This window comes from Mauremys reevesii, linkage group 14, assembly GCF_016161935.1.
Source record: "Mauremys reevesii isolate NIE-2019 linkage group 14, ASM1616193v1, whole genome shotgun sequence".
In the NCBI taxonomy this organism is placed as follows: Eukaryota; Metazoa; Chordata; order Testudines; family Geoemydidae; genus Mauremys; species Mauremys reevesii.
Window position 1 is genome coordinate 2,756,345 of NC_052636.1, and position 25,295 is coordinate 2,781,639.

The 25,295-nt window shown below is 51.4% G+C and overlaps 1 protein-coding gene across 1 annotated transcript in view; it reads right to left on the reverse strand.

Moving 5' to 3' along the window:
* Positions 1-25,295, reverse strand: part of LOC120381455 (zinc finger protein 271-like) — a gene marked incomplete at both ends in the record, with an annotated part of 75,324 nt that overhangs the window by 15,357 nt on the left and 34,672 nt on the right. The window contains one exon of the mRNA XM_039499658.1: positions 4,934-4,939. Within this exon, the coding sequence (XP_039355592.1) occupies positions 4,934-4,939 (6 nt within the window). The remainder of the gene's footprint in view (positions 1-4,933; positions 4,940-25,295) is intronic.

The window sequence follows — 25,295 nt, forward strand, 5'->3', positions numbered from 1 at the left end:
GCAGTTTTGGATCATTTCTGGTATACCAATTCCATTTTTCTAAATATTTACACGTCGACGACCTATAATGTACGTACATATAAGCAGCAGGCGTGCCTTGGGGTGGGACCGGCAGGACTTTCGATCCTTTGGCCCCCATGCTCACCACAGCACACTTCACTCAAGCCAATCACACCAGGATGCTAACTCGGGGGTTACCACAGTTCTACACTAATGGCCCAACTCGGCCTGCCCTTTTTTCATGGCAGGAACACAAGGGAGCAGGTTCCCAGGCATTTTCCCTCTGGCGAACCTACAGGAAAGCGGACAAGGGGGGGCGGGCTGACAGAACAACCCGTGGTCCCCGTACGTCTCTCTCCAGCCCTGGGCACCAGCCTGCAAGCCAACGGTGCTGCAGTAGCTTTTGAGCTGACGGTACGGTTTCCTGGGGCTTCCCTCCTCTCCGAGGAAGGGAAGGGAGCTTATGGCTCCGGGGGGAACAAAAAGGGACTCTGCGGCCTCTTACAAGGCAGTGCTCAAAGAGCGGTCACAGGGCCATGGGGATATGGAGGGGTAAGGGACACAGGATAGGGAACAACACAAGCACCCTGACTGGTTAGCCACTTACCAAAGCCTGCCAGTCAGGGAAGCTTTTCAATCTCTCTTCAAGCGGGTTGTGGAGCTTGCTTTCCACAACCAACAACACTCCGGCTGCTCGGCCTTATACACACACACAGGCCGCACGGCCTCACACACACAGGCACGTTTCCTGGCACAGCTCGCCAGGGCGGAAACTACCCCTGGTCCCTCCCAACCTAGTGGCTCCGGGACGCCGAACGCCCAGCTCTAATAGGCGATCAGTTTTCTCCGGACCCAAAGAGCGTGGTCCGAGGGGCTGCCGGCACACCGTGACCCCTGAACACCGGGCCGAGGCAAGGCTCAGCCCGGGGTTGAGCCGGATACTCAACCTGACCCCTGAACACCGGGCCGAGGCAAGGCTCAGCCCGGGGTTGAGCCGGATACTCAACCTGACCCCTGAACACCGGGCCGAGGCAAGGCTCAGCCCGGGGTTGAGCCGGATACTCAACCTGACCCCTGAACACCGGGCCGAGGCAATTACTTAAAATTACGCTTGAAAGGATTGGATTTTTATTAATAAATTGCAGTAAATGTTAATTTCACTGTACACACACACAGATGAAAAAATATTGATATAGGTAATATACAGAAATGCTTCTGGAGAAAGTGGAGTTTGATTTAAGGATATTTACACTGTATATTTTGGGTGTGACATTGACAATTTCTCTTTGAACAGTTCTGTGATTTGGCTTTTGGACTCTCAACAGTTACTGTTATTAAATAATTGTTGTCTGACGACCCCCATAACTTCCACAGCTCTGAACATTGAAATTGTAAACATTGAAAAAAGGGCTTAAAAATAAATCTCTATCTCTTGAAATTAAAAGAAAGAAATAGACCCAATGAATTTTGTCAAACCCACTTAACAGCAATTGCAATATGCTAGGGGATGGAAATTCACAACTAAGGCACCAACCTTAATTCTGCCCTGTAGGGAGACCAGGCAATTGCCGTAGGGCTACAAATTAGGCATTTTAGTGGATATCGTTCCAGATTACAAATCGGTATGATCTAAAGACACATGAAATCTTTTCCTCAGGATATCACCGTCACTGGGTTGTTTCTCTTAGTGGTAATTCCCAGAAGTGAACAGATTAGTAACATTATCAGTTATGAAGTTTCCATTTCAGATTCCTGGGGAGTGTCGTATTTTGCACTAGGGGCCAGGTCCTTGGAGAGACGGAACCTAGGTTTCATTTTAACTTCTCCATGCTCAGCAGCTTCTGGAATTTGGTTCAAAGTATTTACATGTTTCCCTGCCCTGTTCTTAAAAGTGCTGCTTTAGAAAGTGGGGAAGGGCAGGAACTGACTGCACGATCCGTAGCTGAGTCCCTTAGATATTTATAGCCCCGGAAGGAGGACGGGGATTGGTGGGTGTCTGGGGATTTAATAATAAACACACAAGTATCATTGTTCTTAGTGAATTTTCATCTTCTAATTCCCATAACCCACTAATTATCCCTGGCTGCCCCCGGCAGTCTGGGGAGAGAGAACTAGTCGACTCCTGTGGCCAGTGTGGAACCGAAGGCACAAGCATCTTTCAGTGGCTGACTCAAAGTCACCCAGAGTCAGTGATGAGTTGCAGCCGGTTCGCACCGGTTCGCGGGAACCGGTTGTTAAATTTAGACGCTCTGTTAGAACCGGTTGTCCCGCCTGGGACAACTTGTTCTAAAAGGGCATTTAAATTTAACAACCGCTCCCTGCTGTGGCCCCAGCTCACCTCAGCTCTGCCTCCACCTGCTGCCATGAATGCTCCGCCCTGCTTCTCCTCCCCACCCTGCTTCCCGCGAATCAGCCGTTCGCGTGGGAAGCCTGGGGGGGGGCTGAGAAGCAAGCAGGCTTCCCGCTCAGGAACAGGAAGATGGAGCTGAGGTAGGGGTAGAGGGAACGAGGAGGGCCATGCGCCCCGGCTGGTCTCCAGCCGTGTCCCTGCCCGGCTCTGGCCGCGGCCCTGCCCAGCCCCGCGGCCCTCCCGGCCGCCCGGCTCCGGCCACGGCCCTCCCTGGCACCGCGTCCCCGGCTGCCCGGCTCTGGCCGCGCCCCTCCCCGGCCCTGCCGCAGCCCAGCTCCGTGCCTGGCGGCGGCCGCAACCTCACCTACCCAGATGCCAGGGTCCGGGCACGGCGGCGGCCCCGGCTGCGTGGCTCTGGCGGCAGCCCTCCCCGGCTCCGGCCGGCCAGCCACCCGGCTCCCACCGTATCCTCCGGCTCCGGCTGCACGACTCCTGCCCCGGCCCCGCGTCCCCAGGCTCCCGGCTCCAGCCATGGCCGGACTGTAGCACCGCCAGCCACGTCCAGGCAGCGCGGTAAGGGGGCAGGGAGGGGGTGTTGGAGAGAGGGCAGGGGAGTGGATAGGGGTGGGGAGGAGTGGATAGGAGTTGTGGGGGTCAGAGGGAAGGGAAGAGGGGGATTGAATAGGGGCAAGGGTCCCGGGAGGGCAGTCAGAAAGGATCAGGGGTTGGATGGGGGCGGTGGGAGGCAGTCAGGGGCAAGGGTTCCAGGGGCTGTCAGGGTACAGGGAAGGGGGGTGGATGGGGCAGGGCTTCCTGGGGGGGGCATGATCCCTCCTGGGGTGAGGAGGGAACCGGTTGTTATGATTTTGGCAGCTCATCACTGCACAGAGTGAATTTCACTTCACTGGATAAAGCCCTAGTTGCTGAGCTCTGCAGAGGGGTGGGGAGGTGAATTCCATCCCCCATTCTTGGGCATAGACCCCCCTCCAATTCTCACCCTGACCTCAGACACTACCCCACCTTCCCCTGCAGTGATGGACCCACTTGATGCTGCCAGAGCCATCTGCCATGGGAGCTAGAGAGGACAGAGGCCCAGCTCCAGAACGGCTCCCCCTGCCCACAGCCCCCAAGCTGTGCTAGAGTTGCCCTGACTTTCTGCAGATCAGTCCGGGTATCCCCAGCCCGTGCACCCACCACACACAATCTTTGTCACAACAAACATCCCAGGATTGGGAAAGACCATCTGGGGCTGGCTGCAGTCTCCCGTTGCTGCTGTGAGGGGAATGGGGTGGTCCCTCATAGAGGATACAAACATACGCAGGGGCGGAAGGGAAATGTAGTTTCTTCCAGGGGTTTGAAATGTTTGGTTTAGAGTCCTGAGCTCTGTCTTCCTGTTTGTCTCCTCCTGCCACTTTCAGATCTCTTGGAGAGACAAGGTGGGGGAGGTAATTGTTTTAGAACCAATTAAAAATACCTCTTTGCTATCCTGGGACCAACATGGGTACAACAACTTTCCCCTCTGTACCCCCTCCCCATCTCACCTCCCCCTCAGCTGAGACTGTCCTATGTGATAGGAAAATAAGGGTTCAGTCCTGTCACTGGATTGGGTCTTGCCAGCACTAACGGGAGTGAAAGCCTGTGTGCATTAATGACAGCAGCAGCTCTGGGACTCGACACATAGGGAGAAGAGATGGGAGTGAGCAGGTTGTGTTTCTGCCAGGTGTGAGTTACTCAGGTGGGAATTCTGCACCGCTGCGTACGCACAGAATTCACGTCCAGCGCAGAATTTCTTTTTTTGGCTTGAAGAAGATACGTTCTGCCTGAGAAGTGCTACAGTTCTGCCTTTCACCCACCAGATGCCCCTGTGGCACCAGAACAGGCAGCAGCCAGCAGGGTTCATCTTGGTGGGGATTTGTTGCCCCGAGCTATACCCCAAATGGGAGGAGAGTTAGTGCGTGCAACTGGGGAGAGTCCTGAGACACGGCTGCCGCTGGGGGTGGGGAGAGGGGGGTCATTCTCGACTCGCAAGAGGGCGTGGAAAGGGCACAGGAGGAGCAAGTGTCCCCTATGGCGAGTGCCCAGCCCCAGGTTATCCAGTCCCAGACGCTTCTTCCCCCACCATACCCCAAACCTCTTCATCCCTCCAACCATCAGTTGCCAGGCTTCCCTTGCTGCGAGCCCTTCCTGATTGCAGAGACCCTCTGAGCCAGTCGTGTGTCAGGGCTCAGCCCTCCGGCTGCGTCCTCAGGGCCCTTTCTTCCTCTCACGGGGCACCATGCCACAGGGGCCCCACAAATCTACATTGCTCAGGCTTTGGCTTCAGCCTCGGGTGGGGGCTCAGGGCCCTGGACTTCAGCCCCATGCGCTGGGACTGGAGCTTTCTGCCCTGGGCCTCAGTGAGTCTAATGCTGCCCTTGCTTAGCCCCTGCCCTGAAACCTGCTAGTGGCCCCCAGGGGGCCCAGGACCCCTAGTTGAGAACCACTGCCTTACCCCACGAATCACAGCCATGTTCAGGTTACTGCCAGTCATAGAATCATAGAATATCAGGGTTGGAAGAAACCTCAGGAGGTATCTAGTCCAACCCCCTGCTCAAAGTAGGACAATCAGGAGTATCTACTCATTTGGACTCACTGGGGAGCCACAGAAAGGAACAAATGTGCTGACGCAAGAAGGCCCCGTCTCAGAGTCCCCGGGGTCACGCTTCCCAAAGGCTAAAACTAGGCCCAGCCCATGAAAGGGGCACTCCCAGGAGAGACTGGATAAAGGATGGAGCATCCAACAACTTTGTAAACCTGAGAGAGCTGCCTTGGGGACAGTGACAGGGAGAATCCCCAGAGTGACTCCTTTGATTCTGCTCTTCTCTGGCCTTTGGTTCTTAGAATCATAGAACTGGAAGGGACCTTGAGAGGTCATCTAGGCCAGTCCTCTGCCCTCAAGGCAGGACTCAGTATTATCTAGACCATCCCTGACAGGTGTTTGTCCAGCCTGCTCTTAAATATCCCCAGTGATGGAGATTCCACAACCTCCCTGGGCAATTTATTCCAGTGCTTAACCACCCTGACAGTTAGGAAGGTTTTTTTCCTAATCTCCATCCTAAACCGCCCTTGCTGTAATTTAAGTCCATTGCTTCTTGTCCTATCCTCAGAGGTTAAGAAGAATAATTTTTCTCTGGCATCTTTGTAACAACCTTTTCTGTACTTGAAAACTGTGATCGTCCCCTCTGAGTCTTCCCCAGTTTTTTTTCAATCTTCCCTCATAGGTCATGTTTTCTAGATCTTTAGTCATTTTTGTTGCTCTTCTCTGGACTTTCTCTAATTTGTCCACATCTTTCTTGAAATGTGGCCCCCAGAACTGGACACACTGCTCCAGTTGAGACCTAATCAGCGGACAGTAGAGCAGAAGAATTACTTCTCGTGTCTTGCTTACAATACTCCTGCTAATACTTCCCAAAATGATACTTGCTTTTTTGCAACATTGTTGACTCCTATTTAGCTTGTCATCCACTGTGACCCCCAGATCCCTTTCCACAGTGCTCCTTCCTAGGCAGTTATTTCCCATTTTGTATGTGTGCAACTGATTGATCCTTCCTAAGCGGTGTACTGTGCATTTGTCCTTATTGAATTTCATGCTATTTACTTCAGACCATTTCTCCAGTTTGTCTAGATCATTTTGAATTTCAGTTCTATCCTCCAAAGTCCTTGCAACCCCTCCCAGCTTGGTATCACCCGCAAACTTGATAAGTGTAAGAGAGAGACTCTGCTGCTGGGAGGGTTTCACCATGTGTCAGAGGGTCACACCCTGGTGGGAGGGGGCTAGGCCTGTACTGGGAGAAGGTCACTCTGTGCTTCACAGTGTGGCAGAACCTAGAATGTCCATTAGCAGGGAACAATGCTGGGGGGGGAATCGACATGTGGAAAGGACAGAAACCCTGTCTGAATTCTCTCACATTGCCCTTCTCGCCCTGGCAGGCTACAGAATAACGTCCATGTTTTGCTCCAGATTATCCCCTCCTCCCAGGGGGAAGAAAATGGCTGCAATGGAGCTGGCTCAGGTAAGGGATTCTCAGGGAGCTGGTGGTGGGTTCTGCTTGGAGGGAGAGAATCAGTAAATATACAGGAGGGTGGGAGCCAGTGATGAGCTGCCAAAATATTAACAACAGGTTCCCTCCTCCTCACCTCACGAGGGGGTCATGCCCCCCTAGGGGTCGTGCCCCATCCAACCCCCCATGCTCCTTGACACCCCCCAGGGACCCCTGACCCATCCCCCTCCTTCCCTGTCCCCTGACTGCCCCCTGCTGCCCCATCAAACTCCTCCTCTCATTCTTGATGCCCCCTGGAATCCCTGCCCCATCCAACAACCCCTTCTCTCTGCCCCTGACTGCCCCCCAGCACCTCATCCAACCCCTGCTCCTTCCTGACTGCCACACGGGACCCCCATTCAAACCCCTTGTACCCTGCCCTCGGACCGCCCCAACCCCTATCCACCCCCCACAACCCACTGAACACCCCCTCCCTGTTCCCTACCCCCTTACCACACTGCCTGGGGCCAGGACCGCAACTGGCACCACAGGATCCGACTCCCCGATCCGGGCTGGAGCCACTCGGCCGGGACCGGTGCTGCGGGGCCCGTGCTGGGCCGGATCGAGCCGCCGGCTGAGACCAGCCCGAGCCAGGGGTGCTTGGCCAGGACCCGGCCGGGGCGCTCGGCCGGGGCCAGGGGGAGCTGCTCAGGTGGAGCCGGACTGGGCCGCACGTGCCGTCCCCCCACCCCGGCCCGGCTTACCTGCCTGCTGCTTGTTTCAGGCTTCCCACAAACATTTGATTTGCGGGAAGCAGGGGAGGGAGAGGAGAAGGAGGGTGGAGCGTTCAGAGGAGAGGGGGAGGTGAGCTGGGGCCGGGGGCCGGGTGGACAGCTGCCCGAGCCTTTGTTAAATTTAAAAGCTTTTTTAGAACTGGTTGTCCTGGAACAATCGGTTCTAAAAAGGCTTCTAAATTTAACAACCGGTTTCTGCGACCCGGCTGGAGCTCACCACTGGTGGGAGCTGCTAGAGGTGGTGGGAGGCAGGAAATATCTTGGGTGGAGAAAGGGAGGGGACAGGATGTGACAAACCTGCTGACACTTGTGTACTCTAGGGTGTGATGGGTTGTCACCCCAGGGTGCAGTCTGGGGGGCTTCTGGGAACCACTGTGCCCTCTAACTCTCTAGCTGGGCTGGCCCTTCTCACACTGCTTTGCTGGAGATTTAGCCAGCCTCTCCAGGGCCTGTTATCACCCAACACAACAGCAGGTGTCGTCATGCAACCAACTAAGCTACCTGAGTGCTTTACCTAAGCCACTCAAGGAGAGAGAGAGAAGACAACAGCCAATTTCCCAGCGATAAGTGATAGCAAACAGATCAAAGCAGATTACTTAGCAAATAACCAGAAACTCAAACCAAGCCTAACATACTAGATGGATAGAATTTGAATTAGCAATTTCTCACCCTGACTGATGCTACAAGCAACCCACCAAGTTTCCATACACAAGCTAGAAATCCCTTTACCCTGGGACCAGCACATCCCCCAGTTCAGTCTTTGTTCCTCAGGTGTTTCCAGGAGTTCTCTTGTGTGGGGAATGAGGCCAAGAGATGATGTCACACCCCACCTTATGTAGCTTTTCCATATGGCAGGAACCCTTTGTTCTAAACTCAGTTCCCAGTCCAGTTTGTGGAAAGATACAGGTTCCAAAATGAAGTTCATTGTCATGTGGTCTGGTCACATGCCCTAGCATGGCCTGCTGAGTCATAGTAGCCATGACTCATATGCTGGCTGAAATGTTCACAGGAGGGCTAAGCTCTTCCACAGTCCATTGTCTTTGTTGCTGAGCCATCATCACTGTCTGGCTTCTTCATTGTTGTACCTGAAAGGCTCGTTGTGGCTGTTACCCAGAGTAAGCACATTTGAAAGACAGGTACAGAGTCAATATCCATAACTTCAGATACAAACATGATCCATGCACACAGGTAGGATAATCATATTCAGCAAATCATAACTTTTCCAGTGACACCGCAAATGACTCATCTTGTACAAAATGCCTCATGTCCTAATCATATTATAATCCTGCCACTATGCTGAATATGGGCTGTAGTGTCAGATAGATCCTAATGTCAAGGCACAAGTGTAGGGAATGAAACTTCCCATCTTTGTGGAACAGGAAATAACCCTTTAGCCAGGGCTGGGAAAACTTCCCAGACTCCCAGTGCTGAAACCTGAACCTACTGACATTTCATTAGTTACCCCGCATCCCCGATCTTTGTGGCAACTGCAAACATTATCAGTGATGATTTTATATTCTCTTCCAGGTCATTGATAAGAATGTTAAATAGCACAGGGCCAAGATCCAATCCTTGCGGGAACCCACTAGAAAGAAATCCACTCGACCATTGTTCGCTATTTAAGCAGCAAAGAATCCTGTGGCACCTTATAGACTAACAGACATTTTGCAGCATGAGCTTTCGTGGGTGAATACCCGCTTCTTCGGACGCAAGTGGTGGAAATTACCTGGGGCAGGTATATATAAGCAAGCAAGAAGCAAGCTAGAGATAACGAGGTTAGATCAATCAGGGTGGATGAGGCCCTGTTCTAGCAGTTGAGGTGTGAAAACCAAGGGAGGAGAAACTGGTTCTGTAATTGGCAAGCCATTCACAGTCTTTGTTTAATCCTGAGCTGATGGTGTCAAATTTGCAGATGAACTGGAGCTCAGCAGTTTCTCTTTGAAGTCTGGTCCTAAAGTTTTTTTGCTGCAGGATGGCCACCTTAAGATCTGCTATTGTGTGGCCAGGGAGGTTGAAGTGTTCTCCTACAGGTTTTTGTATATTGCCATTCCTAATGTCTGATTTGTGTCCATTTATCCTTTTCCTTAGAGACTGTCCAGTTTGGCCGATGTACATAGCAGAGGGGCATTGTTGGCATATGATGGCATATATTACATTGGTGGAAGTGCAGGTGAATGAACCGGTGATGTTGTGGCTGATCTGGTTTGGTCCTGTGATGGTGTTGCTGGTGTAGATATGTGGGCAGAGTTGGCATCGAGGTTTGTTGCATGGATTGGTTCCTGAGCTAGAGTTACTATGGTGCGGTGTGCAGTTGCTGGTGAGAATATGCTTCAGGTTGGCAGGTTGTCTGTGGGCGAGAACTGGTCTGCCACCCAAGGTCTGTGAAAGTGTGGGATCGTTGTCCAGGATGGGTTGTAGATCCCTGATGATGCGTTGTAGGGGTTTTAGCTGGGGACTGTATGTGATGGCCAGTGGAGTCCTGTTGGTTTCTTTCTTGGGTTTGTCTTCCAGTAGGAGGCTTCTGGGTACACGTCTGGCTCTGTTGATCTGTTTCCTTATTTCCTCGTGTGGGTACTGTTCCCTATTTAAAATCCCAGTTTTTAATCTATTTAATGTATGCCGTGTGTATTTTGTACATTCTAGTCAAAATATTGTGCTGAAGCAACTCATATGCCTACGTATATTACATCAGTACTATTAGCTGCAACCAAACTTTTGATCTCATCCAATAAGGATATCCACTTAGTTTGATAGGATCTATTGTGTCTAAACCTTTTTAATGGATACTAATTATATTACCCTCCTTTCTTTATTAATGAAATCCAGTATCGGCTGCTCCATTCTCTTGCCCAGTATCGATTTCAGACTGACACACTTGTCATTAGCTGCGTCATCTCTTTTATACTTTTTAAATATTGGCACAGCATTAGCTTTATTCCAGTCTTCTGGAATTTCCCAAGTGTTCCAAGTCCTAATTAAAATCAGCATTAACAGTCCACCACGCTCCTCCAGCAGGTCTTTCAGAACTCTAGTTACCTGGACCCACTGATTTAAACACATCTAACTTGAATAGCTGCTGTTTAACATCCTCATGAGTTACTTTTGGAATGGAAAGACTGTCAGCGTCAACATCTTATGATATGAGTTACATCATCTGTTTTTCTCCAAATCCAGGAGAGAAATATTTATTGAACACTTTTACCTCTTCTGCATGATTGTTGATGATTCTGCCATTTCCATCTAGTAATGTACCACTACCATTGTTAGGATTAATTTTGTACTTTTAAAAACTTCCTTCTTATTTTCATTGGTTGATCATTGATTTCTGATAGCTTCCCTTGCCAACTTTCTACAATTCTGACCTTCTAACTTAGATTCTTTACTATTGACTTCCCTTTTCTTCCATATATTTTATTTGGAGAGTGTTGGGATTCCTACCAGGGAGCCATCAGCAGGGTCCAGAGACAGCCCCATCTCCTATATCAAGCTCTGGCTTGTAGGTATGTGATAAATGTGAAGACCCTGCCTCCATCTGTCAGCTGGGAGACACAGAGGTTCTCTCTTTCCGCCCTCTGATGCCTCCTGGCTGTTCTAGGCAAGGTGAGGTGGGACTCTGTTAACATGTGCCTCCCGGAGCTTCCATTTACCTGGTGCTGCTGTTCCGTGAGTAGTGGGACTGTGAGTGGGGCAGCAGATACTGAGTGTTGGACGCTTTCTCTTTCAGGGGCCGGTGACCTTCGAGGAGGTGGCTGTGTATTTCACCAGGGAAGAGTGGGCTCTGCTGGACCCCGCTCAGAGAGCCCTCTACAGGGATGTCATGCAGGAGAACTATGAGACGGTGACCTCGCTGGGTAAGGAGTCCTGTCCCCTGGGTTATTAGAAGCTGTGGGGGTCTCTAAAGAACCTGAGCAGTAATAACTTTATACCTTTATTCATCACCCAAGTTTTGACAAGTTTCTTTGTCCCCCTTTTTTTCCTTATCTCCCATACACTAGCAGGCAGCAGGGAGGGAGGAGGTAATGAGAGACGAGGAGGGAACAGAAGAAGCTCCCAAGGTGCTGGGAGGTGGTGCTAGCTGCCAGTAATGGGAAGAAGGAGAGGGGAGTGTGGAGGGAAGGGCACCCAGGAAGTGGGCTGGGTGGGTCAGTGGGAGGGAGGAGAGGTTTGGGGATATAGAGCTGTGGGGGATCCCAGACCTTTAACCCCGAATCCCTACCCAAACCTCAGGTAAATCCCAGACTTCAGCATAACCACTCTCACAAAGCCTCAGCTTAATATAAGGTCCTGAACTGTAGCAAGCTTAGGCTACGTTTACTAAATCGTATCACTAAATTGACCACGGCTGGATTGATCTCAGAGCATTGATCCCGGCTGTAGTGTCGACCTGCCCTTAATAACCCATTTATCTATGTTCACCTCCTTGCCCCTCCACGCGTGTTCCAAGCTAATAAGCAATTCTCTGATCATGACATGTTACCTCTAGCGAGTATGAAATTGCCCACAAGACGTGAGACTGGGTCATAGATCGTAAAATCAGGTCGGGGTCAACAGGAGTGAGAGTTTGGAGAGAGTCTTGTCCCCCCTCTCCCCATCTGCAGCAGCCTCAAGCTGTCTTCCTCCAGGCTCCTTGGATCTCTGAGCCTGTCCCTCCTGAGGCTGCGTGGCCCAGTTCTTGTTTCTGACCTTCTCCTTTTCCGGAAGAATTAGAGGCTGTTGCTCCTGAATGTTAGTGTGTAATTCCCCAGCCTTCTCCTCCCACTGGGGGAGTTTAATTCTCCCTCCCATTACACCTGAGTCACTAGATTTCCTAATTCCCCAAAATGTGCTTTTGCGATGTCACAGTTCTGGGGTAGCGAAGCCTTTGACCTGCCTCCATGGTCTGCTCAAGGAATGGCCCCTCAGGTGTCAGGCCTCCAGCCAGCCCCTCTCTATGGGCAGGGACCCACCTGCCTCTCCTGTGTGACCAGGGTGTGAGGATTGCAGCATGTCCTCCACTGTGTTCGCTGGACTAACCTCCAGTTCCTGTGCTTTGCTTTCTCTCCAGGGGCTGTGAGCAGTGTGTGTGTGTGTCTGAGACAGAGGTGGGACTTTTGGTGATACTTGTATGATGCCAATACACACCTCAGTTTCCTGCTGTGATTGGTATTGCTGTGATTCTAAAGAGCAGGAGACGTGAAGTGTTTTGTCACGGAGCTGTCATGGGGTGATATGAATGGGTCATTAAGGACTGGTTGGGAGTAACCTACATCAGTGGAATACCCGACAGAGACAAGGGAATGATTGTCACCCAGGGCCGCCCAGAGGATTCAGGGGGCCTGGGGTCTTCGGCGGCGTGTTCCCCTTATCCGCTCTGACGCTTTTACCCTGTGTCCCCCTGTAAACGTGGGTGTCCGGGGCTCAACCCTCCCTGGGGAGGAGGGGAGCCACGCCGGCCTTTTACACTGAGCAACAACACAAAGAGACAGTGAGGGGCTCAGGCCTTCTGCTGCAAGGCTGAGCAACAATATACAAGTCAGTGAGGTTAGGGAGGCCCAGGCCCTTTGGTGCAGGGGCTGGGCCACAATACAAGTAGTCCAGGACAGGCCCAGGCCCTCTGGTGCAGGGGCTGGGCAGCAATGCAAACAGTTCAGGACAGGCCCAGGCCCTAGGTTAGGGCAGGGCAACAACAGTCAGGGCTCAGGCCCTCTGGTGCAGGGGCTGAGCACTGGGGTGAGGGGGGAGACTGCCACCCACGAGTGGGGTGGCAGGGGGGACGCAGGCCCACCCACTCCACTGCGTCCCGGACCAGGGCCCTAGGCAGCAGCTACCACCGCTGACGGTCAGTGGGGATCCTGACCATAACACACTGACATGGGCATTGGTTGACCTGCAGCCTGACTGGGGTCAGTTGCTCCCGGGCCACTTCCAGTTCCCCCCTCTGGGCCTACCTGGTCCGTGGCGTCTGCTCCCGGGAAGTCCAACAGCATGGGGTCCTTGCAGCCCGGGCTAGGGGGTAGGTCCGGCAGTTCCTCAGGGAAGTCTGGCCAGTTCTGCTCCGGGGGTTCCTTGGGGTAACAGCAAGGGAGAGGTGAGGTCTCCGGCGGTTCCTCCTCGTAGGTGGCACGGGGAAGCTCCTGCGGGTCCTCCCAGTAGCGAGTGAGGGGAAGCTCCGGCCAGTCCGGGCAACTGCTCGGGGCCCCAGCAGCTTCCCAGTCCCGAGCCCTCTCGGGCAGGTCAGCTCCCGACGGTGGCTGGGCTCTGACTGAGCTCTGGTGGCCGGCTTTTATGCTTCCGGGTCGCTGCCTGACCCTCTGAGGGGCGGGCTCACTGCTCTGGAGCCCCGCCCCTTCCGGTATCCGGGGCTCAACCCTCCCCGGGGACGAGGGGAGCCACACCGGCCTGTTACACCCCCTTACCCTCTCTGACACCGCAGAGCATTTTCCCCGTGTCCCGTTCCCCCTCCTGTTTGACTCAGTTTATATAGTAATATTCTCAGCTATACCTTTGCTTAACCAATCATTGTACTGAAATTTAATTAACCAATCCTAACACACTGAAACATAATTCTCTAACCAATTGTATCCCACTACCCTAATTAACTTACACCTAGCAAAATTAATTGTACAGCAGAGAAAAACAATTAGAGAACCAGACTGATTAACATTGTAAAAGTGGTGGCCATAAAGATAAAACAATACAGAAATGAGGATTTCACAACCACAAGCATTGAGAAGTGATTTCTTGCCAGACAGGCTGCTATCAAACTAAGTTTTCTTTAACCATCTTAAGATCTGTTTCTTTATCTGGTGGTGATGGGCACTATCAGGACAGGATCATCTTCCTAACAGCCCAATAGCACCTTATTTCAGTGTGACTGGTTTGGGATGTGAGGATGTGACCCTTCGCTTCCCAGCTTATGGTTGCCCCTGCTGCTTAGCCAAAGGCCTTAGCCTAAGAACAAGGCCTCAGACGGTCACAGTAAGAGAAGGCCCTTACAAATACAGACAGTGATTTTTATTCTTTGTTTTCGTACTCCTGTAAGTAGCTAAGTGATAAAAATACCCCTAAGTTCTTAAACTATAGGCTTTACAGGCAGGCCTGAATATCTCTATTCTAACAGTGGGGTCTACCCCTTCTCCCATTCTGTGTCTGTCTTGTGTATTTAGATTGTAAATTCTTCAGGGCATGGGCCATCTACTGTTCTCTGTTTGTACTTTGCCTGGCACAATGGGGACCCACTGTTAGTCGGTCCTTAGGCACTAAGGTAATGAATATGATTTATAATCATCATAACTCTCCTGCCACTTTGAGCCAAGGAAGCTGGCCTTGGGATGTTACTTCTTAAAAATGAGCTGGGGGTTAAAACCATGGACTATTCTTTGTGACAAGTATCCCACAAATTCCACTGACCTCCCTGGTTTTCTTTGCCTGCAGTAGGGTTTCCAGTTTCCAAACCTGATGTGATCGCCCAGCTGGAAAGAGGGGAAGAGCCGTGGGTCCCAGACCTCCAGGGCTCTGAGAAAGAAGTGCTTCCAAGAGCTGCCTGCACAGGTGAGGAATTGGTTAAACCAACTCAACAACTGTGTGGGAATGCAGGAAACATTCAGGATACTCTACAAAAACCCTGTGAGCTCTCCAAGTTCAGGATTGTTCCCTGAAGATGTGGAATCATTATGGCAGATGTCACTCATGGCTTCCCTCCTATTCTGACTGACAACTGGCAGCAGGTCCCGCCCCGATCTCTCTTTCTCCTGAGTGTTCTCGTGAGATGCAGACCAAAACTGATCCCTTCCTCTCTTCTCTGGGGAAGGTTTTGGGGAAAATCAGCTCCTGATAGGTTTGATCTCTCCCACACATATTTTGGATTGTTCATCCCTTTTTCCCTTCCTCTCTCTGAGATTTCCTTTCTCTCAGGTGCAGGTAGTGATCTATGTCCGGATTCTCTCTGTCTCCCATCAGGTGAAGGGATGGTGAGTCAGAATGAGGAGGAGAAACCCCATCAGGAAGATGCTGAGCAAGGAGAACCACATGGAACTTTATCAGGAAGACCCAAAGGGAATGTTTCCGGGAGTTATGCACTCCCAGAAAAAACAAAAGCCTGTGAGACTCAGGGGAGGCCAGAGGGAAACTTTAGTAGCCTCTCAGACCTTATAACAAGTGACAGAATCAACTTGGAAGAGACACGCTACATGTTCCATGAGTGTGGGAAAAGCTTCAATCGGAGCTCTGCCCTTATCACACATCAGACAATCCACACAGGTGAGAAACCTTATGAACGCTCTGAGTGTGGGAAATGCTTCATCGATAGTTCAGCCCTCATCTCACATCAGCAAATCCACACAGGAGAAGCGCCCCACAGATGCTCAGAGTGCGGGAAAATCTTTAGTTGGAGCTCTACCCTGAACATACATCTTAGAATCCACACAGGGGAGAAGCCCTACACATGCTCTGAGTGCAGGAAAAGCTTTAGTCACCGCTCTGCCCTTATCAGACATCATAGAATCCACACAGGGGAGAAGCCCTACACATGCTCTGAGTGTGGGAAAAGCTTTAGGCAGAGCTCAAACCTTACCAAACATAGGAAAATCCACACAGGTGAGAAACTTTATGGATGCTCTGAGTGTGGGAAATGTTTCTTTAATCGTTCAGACCACTTTACATCACAAAATCACACAGGTGAGAAGCCCTACACATGCTCTGAGTGCGGGAAAAGCTTTAGTCAGAACTCACACCGTATCAGACATCAGATAATCCACATCTGGGAGACACTGTCCACGTGCTCTGAGTGTGGGAAAAGCTTCAAGCACAGCTCACATGTTGTCTCACATAGGAGAATCCACATGGGAGAGAGTGTGGGAAAAGCTCTGAGTGCAGGAAAAGCTTCAATCAGAGCTCAAGCCTCATTAGACATCACAAAATCCACATGAGAGAGAATTGTAATAAATCCCTTGACTAGTGTTGGCCAAAATTTTTTTTAAAATAAATCACATTTGCTAATTCCCACATAGTGATTTTTGCACCATCTTCACCGTGGTCTCTCAGCTCCACCAGATCAGTTGCCTGCTTCTGCCTTTTGCAGCTCACTCTTCTTTGGGGTCAGTCCTGTGATCTTTTCTATCAACTCCTTTCCTTTGAGTCGAAGGAGTGTGTGTCCCTCCTGCCAGGAATGTTCATCCCTCCAGGTGGGGGGAGAGAGGTTTGATCCCAACAAGCTACACTGAGGCAAAAACTACCTGTGCCTGACAGCCACTAGGGCTGTACATGGCGTTGGCTGCTCAAATTAGTGATCTTAATGTAAAAAATTGTAGTGCAGATGCTGCCCAGGTGCAGGGGTTGGCATTAGCTTTCCCCTTGACCTGACCTAAACTCCATCACTTTCCCTAGTCTAAACAAACCCTGAGCATCACGGTTATACTGTTCCCCCATTTCAAAGCAATTGTTAGTCATCGAGTTCTCCCTTGGGGAACAAATTGTTTCATTCCCAGTTGCTCTGATGTTGCTGCAGGTTGTGCTGGGGAGCAGATGTTTTTATGATCATTTTCCACACTGAAACTATATTGAACTATAACGAAGAGCAGGAACAGGGCAGGGATAGGGGAAAATGTCATTTCCCCCATTGTAACAACAGACGTAGTTAGGGTAAGTCGGAGGGAATCCCTTATTCCCCATCACCATCCTCCTTCAATCCGTGCTAGAACCTACGAATCCTTTTCCTTTCCCCCATTGTGGGATGGGAGACTTCCAAAAGTGCTCCCTGTGCTATAGCACATGGCTCAGCTCAGAGAATAAACCCCAAATAGCCCCTGAGCTTTGCTTTTTGAATTCTGTGTTTCCGATTACTTCAAGCCTGGGTATTGTGATTATTTACCAGTTTCTCTAGCACTGTTCCTACCACTGTTTCTGTAACATTTTTTGTTTTTTATGGGACAGGGTTGTTATTCCTTTGCCTAACCCCAACCTGGAAGGCCAGGGTGTCTGTTTTCTCTGGCCCCTCCCCACAGACAAATCTGACAGGATTGCACCTGCCAGGAGCAAACAAAAAGCCCCACCGGTCACACACACAAAGTAGATAGACACACAAGACACAGAAGAAACTGAATTATTTGAGCTATCAACATTTCCACTTTCCCACAGCATGTTAGTTCTGAAGGTTGTTTTAATTTTTTTTCCTGGAACCAGAACTGGGGAAAGAGACACTTGAGTCAGTGGAATTACAGCAGGAAGGGATAAGTCTCATGATTCGTCACTAACCAAATGCTTTGTGAATAGAGTGATAATGTTACTGAATGGTCTGGCTAACCCTGCAGTTAGAAACAATCAGCTCTACAGGTGGTAAATTTACAGAGGCTCTGCTGCTGATCATGAAATAAAACCACATTACTTTTAAACAGCTGCTATTTCAGTGCCTCTGGAAGTACAGAAAACAATGATCTGTGTTAAAGGAAAGTTGCCATTTCTCAGAGCACCAATTTCTATTGTGTGTGTACAGGAAGGTTTGAATGTGTAGCAGATAGTATAGTAAAACTTAACTATTTTATGTGTGTAACAGGCTCCTGCCCACCTCCAGCAGAGGTTTCAGTCACATACGATGGCAACTTACTGAATGTCACACAAATTAGTCCATCCCTTCCCATATTCAGTCTTTGATGGGAATGTTAGAATGAGGCAGAGAACTGGGAAAGTATCGCAGTAGGAATACATTAAAAAGTGGGATTAATCAGAGCTGGGCTGCAGACAGAGCCTGTTCTAGAGCTGGTGAAGTGACAGGGACACACGCCCGCTAGTGCTGGCTCTGAAATAACAGCAGAAGCAGATCGAAGAGAATGAGCTCATGGGCAGCTGCCCTGTCAGTGCATCACTCACCTGGCAGGTGTTACACAAAACACAGCACTTCCCCCACCCGCCACCACTTCATTATACTGTCCATGGGGCTGTTTGTCCTGCAGGACTTTGATCTCTCCGGGTGGTCCATGGTGATTCATAACAGAGCCATTAGGGGAGCAGGAGTCATCCCAATGGAAATCTCTCCACTTCTTTCTCAGTAAAAGAAAAAAGGTTCTCAAAGGACTCCAAAGGACCAAGCCCCAGATGCAGGTCAATAGATGAGTCAGATCTTACCCACAAATCACGCTCCTGCAAATCCTTTAGCGTTGTTATGGAAAAATTGATCCATGTGTTGTGTTTTCAATCAGATCAGCTTGAGGCCTTTTATTGACTAGAAGCACGCAGGGGAGAACCGTTATGGAAACGGCCTCCCCAAAGCTGGTTACAGACAGCCTTATAAAGCTTAAAACCACAGTCGTAATATGCAAGTTACACACATAATTTCCTTATTATTTTGCTAAAAAAATATTGCAAAGTTAATGCTGATTGGAGTAGGAGTAAATTTCTTCCATATTAGGCTTTTCCTGTTATTACTTATCTGTTCTATGTGGTTACATGTTGACAGTAGGGGATGTTACAAAATTGTTTTTCAGTCGGGGACTGTTAGGACTTTCCACTGTCTCCTCCGTGCCCCCCTACTTGGCTTGTCTGGCCGGCCCTGGCAGCCTGACATGAGGCCTGGGCCTACAAGGCCTTGGATAACACTGGATTTTCCCTTACAACATCTAAAATATAAAGGTTTATTCATAAAAAGAAAGAAATATAGATGAGAGTTAAAATTTTTAAAGGAATTAATTACACACAGTAATGGCAAAGTTCTTGGTTCAGGCTTGTAGCAGTGATGGAATAAACTGCAGGTTCAAATCAAGTCTCTGGAGTCCATCCCCTGCTGGGATGGGTCATTCAGTCCTTTGTACAGAGCTTCAGTTTGTAGCAAAGTCCCTCTGGAGACATGAAGCTGCACTGAAAATAAGATGGAGACGAGGCATCAGCCTTTTATAGCCTCTTGCCATGTGGTCTTTGCTTTCTTTGTCCCAAGGACACTCTGTCCAGCACGTGGCACAGAAAAACCTTAGAGTTCTGTCCATAGGCAGGTCCCTGCAGACCTTGCTGAGTCACAAGGCATATCTGCCTTCTCTCAGTGGGTCGATTGTAGAGCTGATGGTCCTTAATGGGCCATCAAGCAGGCTAGGCAGAACTGACACCAACTTATCTGGGGTATTCCCCAGAAGCAGAGCACAAGTTTGAAATGCAGGCACCATAGAGCCAATATTCATAATGTCAACAACAAAAATGATACACATCTAGAGATAGCATCATTATAATCAGCCAGTCAGAACCTCTCCATAGACCTCTTACACGACAACCTTTCTACAATATTGGCTGCAAATATAGAACAGTGGTCACAACGGTGAGCTATACAGTTACAGATTATGTCAGTAACGTCACAGGAGGTGACACGGCATCAGTGAGACTGATACTGGAATACTGCCTCCAGTTTTGGTGTCCTCGTTTGAAAAAGATGTTGTGAAATTGGAGCTGGGGCAGCAAAGAGCCACCAAAGGTTCTGAGGGCTGGAGAAAAATGCCTTCTAGGGAGCTATTGAAAGAGCTCAACCTGTTTAGCTAATCAAAAGAAGATTGAAAGGTGACTTCATTGAAGTGCCTTAATGGAGAGAAAGGATTGGGTATTAAAGGGCTCTTGAATCGAGCAGAGAAAGGCATGACAAGACCCAATGTCTGGAAGGTGAAAAGAGACAAATTCATATTACAACTAAGGCACAAATATTCAACAACGAGGATGATTCATCACAGGAACAAGCTACCAAGGAAAGTGGTGGATTCTCCATCTCTTGATGTCATTTCATGAAGACTAGATGCCCCAAAAGTAGTTCTTGTGTCATACAGGAGGCCTGTGATATGCAGGGGGTCAGATTAGATGCTCTAATGGTCTCTTCTGGCCATAAAGTCGACTAATTTCTGAAAAACTGAGTGTAGCATTGGGAGCAGCGTCTGATGTTTCCCTGTCTAGCCGGCTTGCTGCCTAGAACGAACGCTCCTTGAGTGGGGTGATCCACAGGGAGTAGCTCAAACCTGCAAAGTGCCTGGCCAGGGGCAGGACATTAGCCCAGCAACGGAGGGGTGTGGCAGTGACATCACAAAGGCCTTTTGCGGGACCTCAGCCTATTGGTCCAAGGTGGTGGGGAGGTGGTGACCTCACAGAGAGATGGTGACATCAGCCAGGCAGGACAGGGGCGAGGGGCCAGGGAAACCTCAGAGACCCCTGTGGCTTTGCTCCAGCAAGTCTCCTTCTCCAGGTCTCTCTCTGAGCACTGAGAGAGTATTCGGGTTCATGGACGTGAGCGCCAGGAGGAACCTCTTTCGAGTTTTCTCCTTCCCTTTTAGTGATTATACTAGAAAACAGCCATCCCTGTTTAGAAGGTAAGAGCCTCCTCCCCGGTTGAAACCTGTTCAGTCTGATCCATCTGTTGCAGGGGAGTGCTCTGCAGCTCCCACTGTGGGAGGTCCACCCAAAAATGTGGGGCTGAAATAGTGCTTGGGCAGTGATCCCCACCAGTGACCTGGGCCATCCTTTGGGCTCTCTGGTGAGAACCCTCAGCCGCCCGTCCTCAGTCTCTACCCTGATTGGCTGAGCAGGGGGTTATTGACAGTGAGGAGACTCAGGTCCTTGTTGGTCTCTTTCAAGACCAAGGAAATAAGTCAGAACTAGTTCTATGTTTGATGAATTTTGCTGCTTCTCTGCATTAATTGTCTCTGAGCAGTTCATGATTCTCTCTAACATTGCAGTTCTCCTCAAATACTTGCTGAATAATTACTGTCACTGTTGTTGGTCTGGAGCTCATCACAGAGCACTTTATTCAGGTCATTCCATGTCTGAAATTCAAGATCTGATGGTTAGTTTGTAAAAGCAGCAAAGTCCTGTGACACCTTGTGGACTAGCAGATGTTTTGGAGCATGAGCTTTCATGAGTGAGTACCCACTTCGTCGGATGCTTGTAGTCGAAATTGCCAGGGGCAAGTATATTGAAAATCAGGGCTCTTGGGTCCTATTCCCAACTCTGCCACTGACTGGCTGTGTGACCTAAGACAAGTCAATTCTCCTTTCTCAGTCTCAGCTTCTCCCTCTTTCGAGTAGGGATAATAATGATCCGCTCCTGTCTACCTCACGGTGGGTGGAGGCAGGGCCAGCTCTAGGTTTTTTGCCGCCCCAAGGAAAAAAAAATTTGGCTGCCCCCACCCCAGCCCTGGGCTCCCCCCCCACAACCCTTGTTGCCCGAGCCCTGGGCTCTGCCGCCCCCACCTGCACCCCCTGCCGCCCCAGCCCTGGGCTCTGCCCACCCCTACCTGCACCCTCCTTCCGCCCCAGCCCTGGGCCACTGGTAACTTGCTCCCAGGGCGGGTCATTCAGCAGGAATTTTGGATGTGCACAGAACACAGACAGGACTGGTTCCCGCATGGTGACAGAACTGCAGTAAAGTGGAACAATTTTCAGCTTGTGTGACTGGAGGAGATCTGGATGCATATTATAAGACTGTCTTCCATAAATGAGGAAAAGTTGAGGTGCCTTTATTAGTCTTTGTTTCTATGGGGAATTTGCCAATGCAATATCACTGTCTTCCTTTTAAACAAACAAAACTAGAAAAAAAATGGCAATCACTGTTGAAAATAGCAATTCCAGTCTTAAAAACCACTGGGAAGCATTTCTTGCTCAATTTTATCTAGTAGGATGCCCCTGGAACAATGGGATCGAGAAACCTGCATCACTGAAAGTGCAGCCATGGAGACACCACACAGCAGCCTAGCAGGGGCAGGGGCGAGAAGTGACATCATCCGAGCTCCTGCATCCAGGTCACTTTCCTCAGCTGGGCTGCGTCAGGGGAGGGCAGAGAGCAGCAGCTTCTGATGCTCCCCTCACAGCCCAGCCCAGGTGGGGAAAGTGACCAGGACGCAGGGAGCACATAGTGCTGCTCCTCGCTCCCCCCACCCTCTGTGGGGCCACGGAGGAGCACTGGGGCAGGGGAGAGCAGTGAGCACCTTTGCACGGCCACACGGTGCCCTTTGACCCCCTGGAGCCCTGGGCGGCTGCCGGGGGCCCCACCCCTAAGGCCGGCCAGGCTCCCAGCACGAGCAGCAGAGACACAGGAGACTGGCCACCCACGAGCAGAGGTAGCCTGGGCGGCTCGTAATGGAGGCTCAGGGGCTCAGCCTCCCCAAACCTTGCGTCGCCAAGGGGACAGTGGGGCCCTGGCCAAATTGGGCCCCCCTGGGAAAGTCTCCCCCATGGGGGCCCCAGGGCTGGAGGAGCTCCCACTCCCTGCTACGGCCCGGGGGCTGCAGCAAGGCACAGAGCTTCTCTGGTCTGGGGGCCACAGCGGGGCTGGGTAAAGGAGTGACAGGGTGGGGCCAGTGGGGGAAGGGGTGGAACAGAGGTGACAGTGGGTGGGGCCGTGGGTGGAAGGTGTGGAAGGGGGTGGAGCCACACACAGAAGTGGGGGTGGTGGTTCCGGTGCTGGGGCCCCCGCACTTGTTCTCCCTTTCCCTGGGCTTTGGCATCCCCAGCCCCTGCTTAGCGAGTAGGGGTCAGTGGTCCCCAAAATGTGGGGCAGGACTCCTAGGGGGACACAGAGGAAGATTGATGGGGGCACCTCAGGGCCTGAGCCAGACCCCATGGAGGGCAGGGAGGGAGCCCCACTCAGCCCCACTCTGTCCCAGCTCTTCCCCAACCCCACCCTCAGCCTGGGCCCCTGGCTCCCAGCCCGGCCTCGACCCCCTTACCCCTGTCCGCACCCCTCTCCCCAGCAAGCAACAGCCCCACTCCCAGCCCCGGTTCTCAAACGCGGCTTCTGAGGGGCCACAGCCATGGATACGAGGGCGCAGTGTGAAATGTTTGGGGACCACTGGGTTAGGGTGACGTCCTCAATCACTTCTCTGCAGTCCATTGAAAGCGATTCCTCACCCACCCCTCCGTCAGGACGGCCTAGGTACGTTCTGCTGCCCTTCACTCGTACAGGAAAGAGAATAACATTTCATTCCACTCAATGCTAAAGTGATTTGTAACCCACTACCATCCCAAACTGGTCATTTTGGGGAAGCGGCCCCATCATGCTGCATAGCTAGGCAGAGTAGGGGTGTCTGTGCAAACACGGCCTGTTCCTGAAGTCTTCCCCCAGCTCCTCACTAGATGTGAGGGGGGAGCTCATTCAGCCCCTGCTTATGCTTAGTATTGGGAACCTCCCTAGTGTTCCTATCTCTGCCGGCCTTAAATTTCTCTTCCTGTCCACTTCTTGACAGCTCGGATGAGGTGGCCGAGTCGTTAAGGTGATGGACTGCTAATCCATTGTGCTCTGCATGCATGGGTTCAAATCCTATCCTCATGGGATGCATTTAGTCTTCACCCTCCTTTATAGACAACCATCTCCCCCTTTGGTACAATGACAGACCCAGCAATGTTGCTTCTGTCACCGAAAATTAGGCCAGCTAGTAAGTGTAGGGAGGACTAATGACCCCCCAGAGTTTGGCAGAAAGCAGCACATTTATTATATTGATAGCTAAGCTCAAAAGAAGGGATGGGGGGGTCACACTCACACTTGCATACTCACGCTCCCAGGACAGGCCTGGCACTGGAGATGTCAGGATCCTTTAGGGTAAGTGTCCCCCAGCGCCGCGATGGACGGTGCGATGAAGGTAAGTCTTCCCGAGGCGCGATGGAATGTAACGCAGCGAACCACTGGCCAGGCGGTCTGGGCGAAGGACATTCACTGGAGGTACAAGCTTGTGAGTGACTCCTGAGCACAGGGCCCCTTCCCCTTTTAAGGACCTGCTCCTCATGGCCTGCGACTGGAGATGACTTGGCTGCATCTGGTGGGTCACACTCCACCTCAGCCAGTGTCCATGCAGGGTCCCTGCTCGGTGTGCGAGTGCTGCCTAATGAGAGTCCCAGACACCTTGTCTATCTAGGAGCTCTTCTGCTCTTCCTGCTGTTCAACCAGCCCCTTCATCCCACAAGCATTGCAGGGGGGGGAGGGGGAAAGCCACTTCACAGGCATTCAGAGAGGGAGAGGAGACGGGGCGGGGGAGGGGGGAGTGTAACAGACCTTTTGGGCATACAGGTGATATGGAGCACACAGATCACTGCTGCTCCTACAACAGGGTAAGTTCTCAAGCAGCATGTTTCTTACTCTGCCCATTGGTCAGTTTTGATGATTATCGATGGAAATATTTTGCCATTGGGTTGTGTGTTTACACAGAAATTGACATTTACCAACAAATACATAATTCTTCCAGTCCTGCCTAGTCTGCAGTTGGTGGGTTTAGAGGGACACATTCACTCTCCCCAGTCCAGGCCTGTGCTCTCAACTTCCCACACTGCTGGGATCCTTCCCTGGTCTCCCCCCAGACCACTGCCCCCCATCCCCACTTCTGGGATCACCTCCCCACACTGTCCAAATCCCCTGCTGGCAGGATCCCTTCCTGTTCCTTTCATTTCCTGTCTCCACTCTGGGTGAAAGCTCTGCACGGTTCCCACAGCAGAAGTTGAACCCAGGCCCCCTGGGTGAAAACCAGGAATCCTGACCACTAGCCCATATGGGACTATTGGTGCATCTGACGAAGTGGGGATTCACCCACGAAAGCTCCTGCTCCAATACGTCTGTTAGTCTATAAGGCGCCACAGGACTCTTTGCTGCTGTTATTACTACAACTCTCTAAGCAAGGCCTGCACAACATACGGGCCGCGGGCTGCATGCCTCACTCATTCTAAATCCCTCGCACATGGCGCTCTGGGGGCAGCCCAGAGCCCTTTGAATCTCAGCCGCGGCCGGGAGTCAGAGGGCTCTGGGCTGCCCACAGCGGCGGAGAGCGTAGAGCCCTTTAAATTCCAGCCGTGGCCAGGAATCAAAAGGCTCTGGGTTGCCCGCAGCAGCGGAGAGCGTAGAGCCCTTTAAATCCCAGCCGTGGCCGGGAATCAAAAGGCTCTGGGTTGCCCGCAGCCGCGGGGAGCCCAGAGCCCTTTAAATCTCAGCCACAGCCAGGAATTAAAAGGCTCTGGGTTGCCCGCAGCGGCGGGGAGCCCAGAGCCCATTAAATCCCAACCGCGGCTGGGAATCAAAAGGCTCTAGGTTGCCCGCAGCCGCGGGGATCCCAGAGCCCTTTGAATCTCAGCTGCGGCCAGGAGTCAGAGGGCTCTGGGCTGCCCGCAGAGATTCCCAGCCGCGGCTGGGATTTAAAGGGCTCAGGGCTCCCCACGGCTG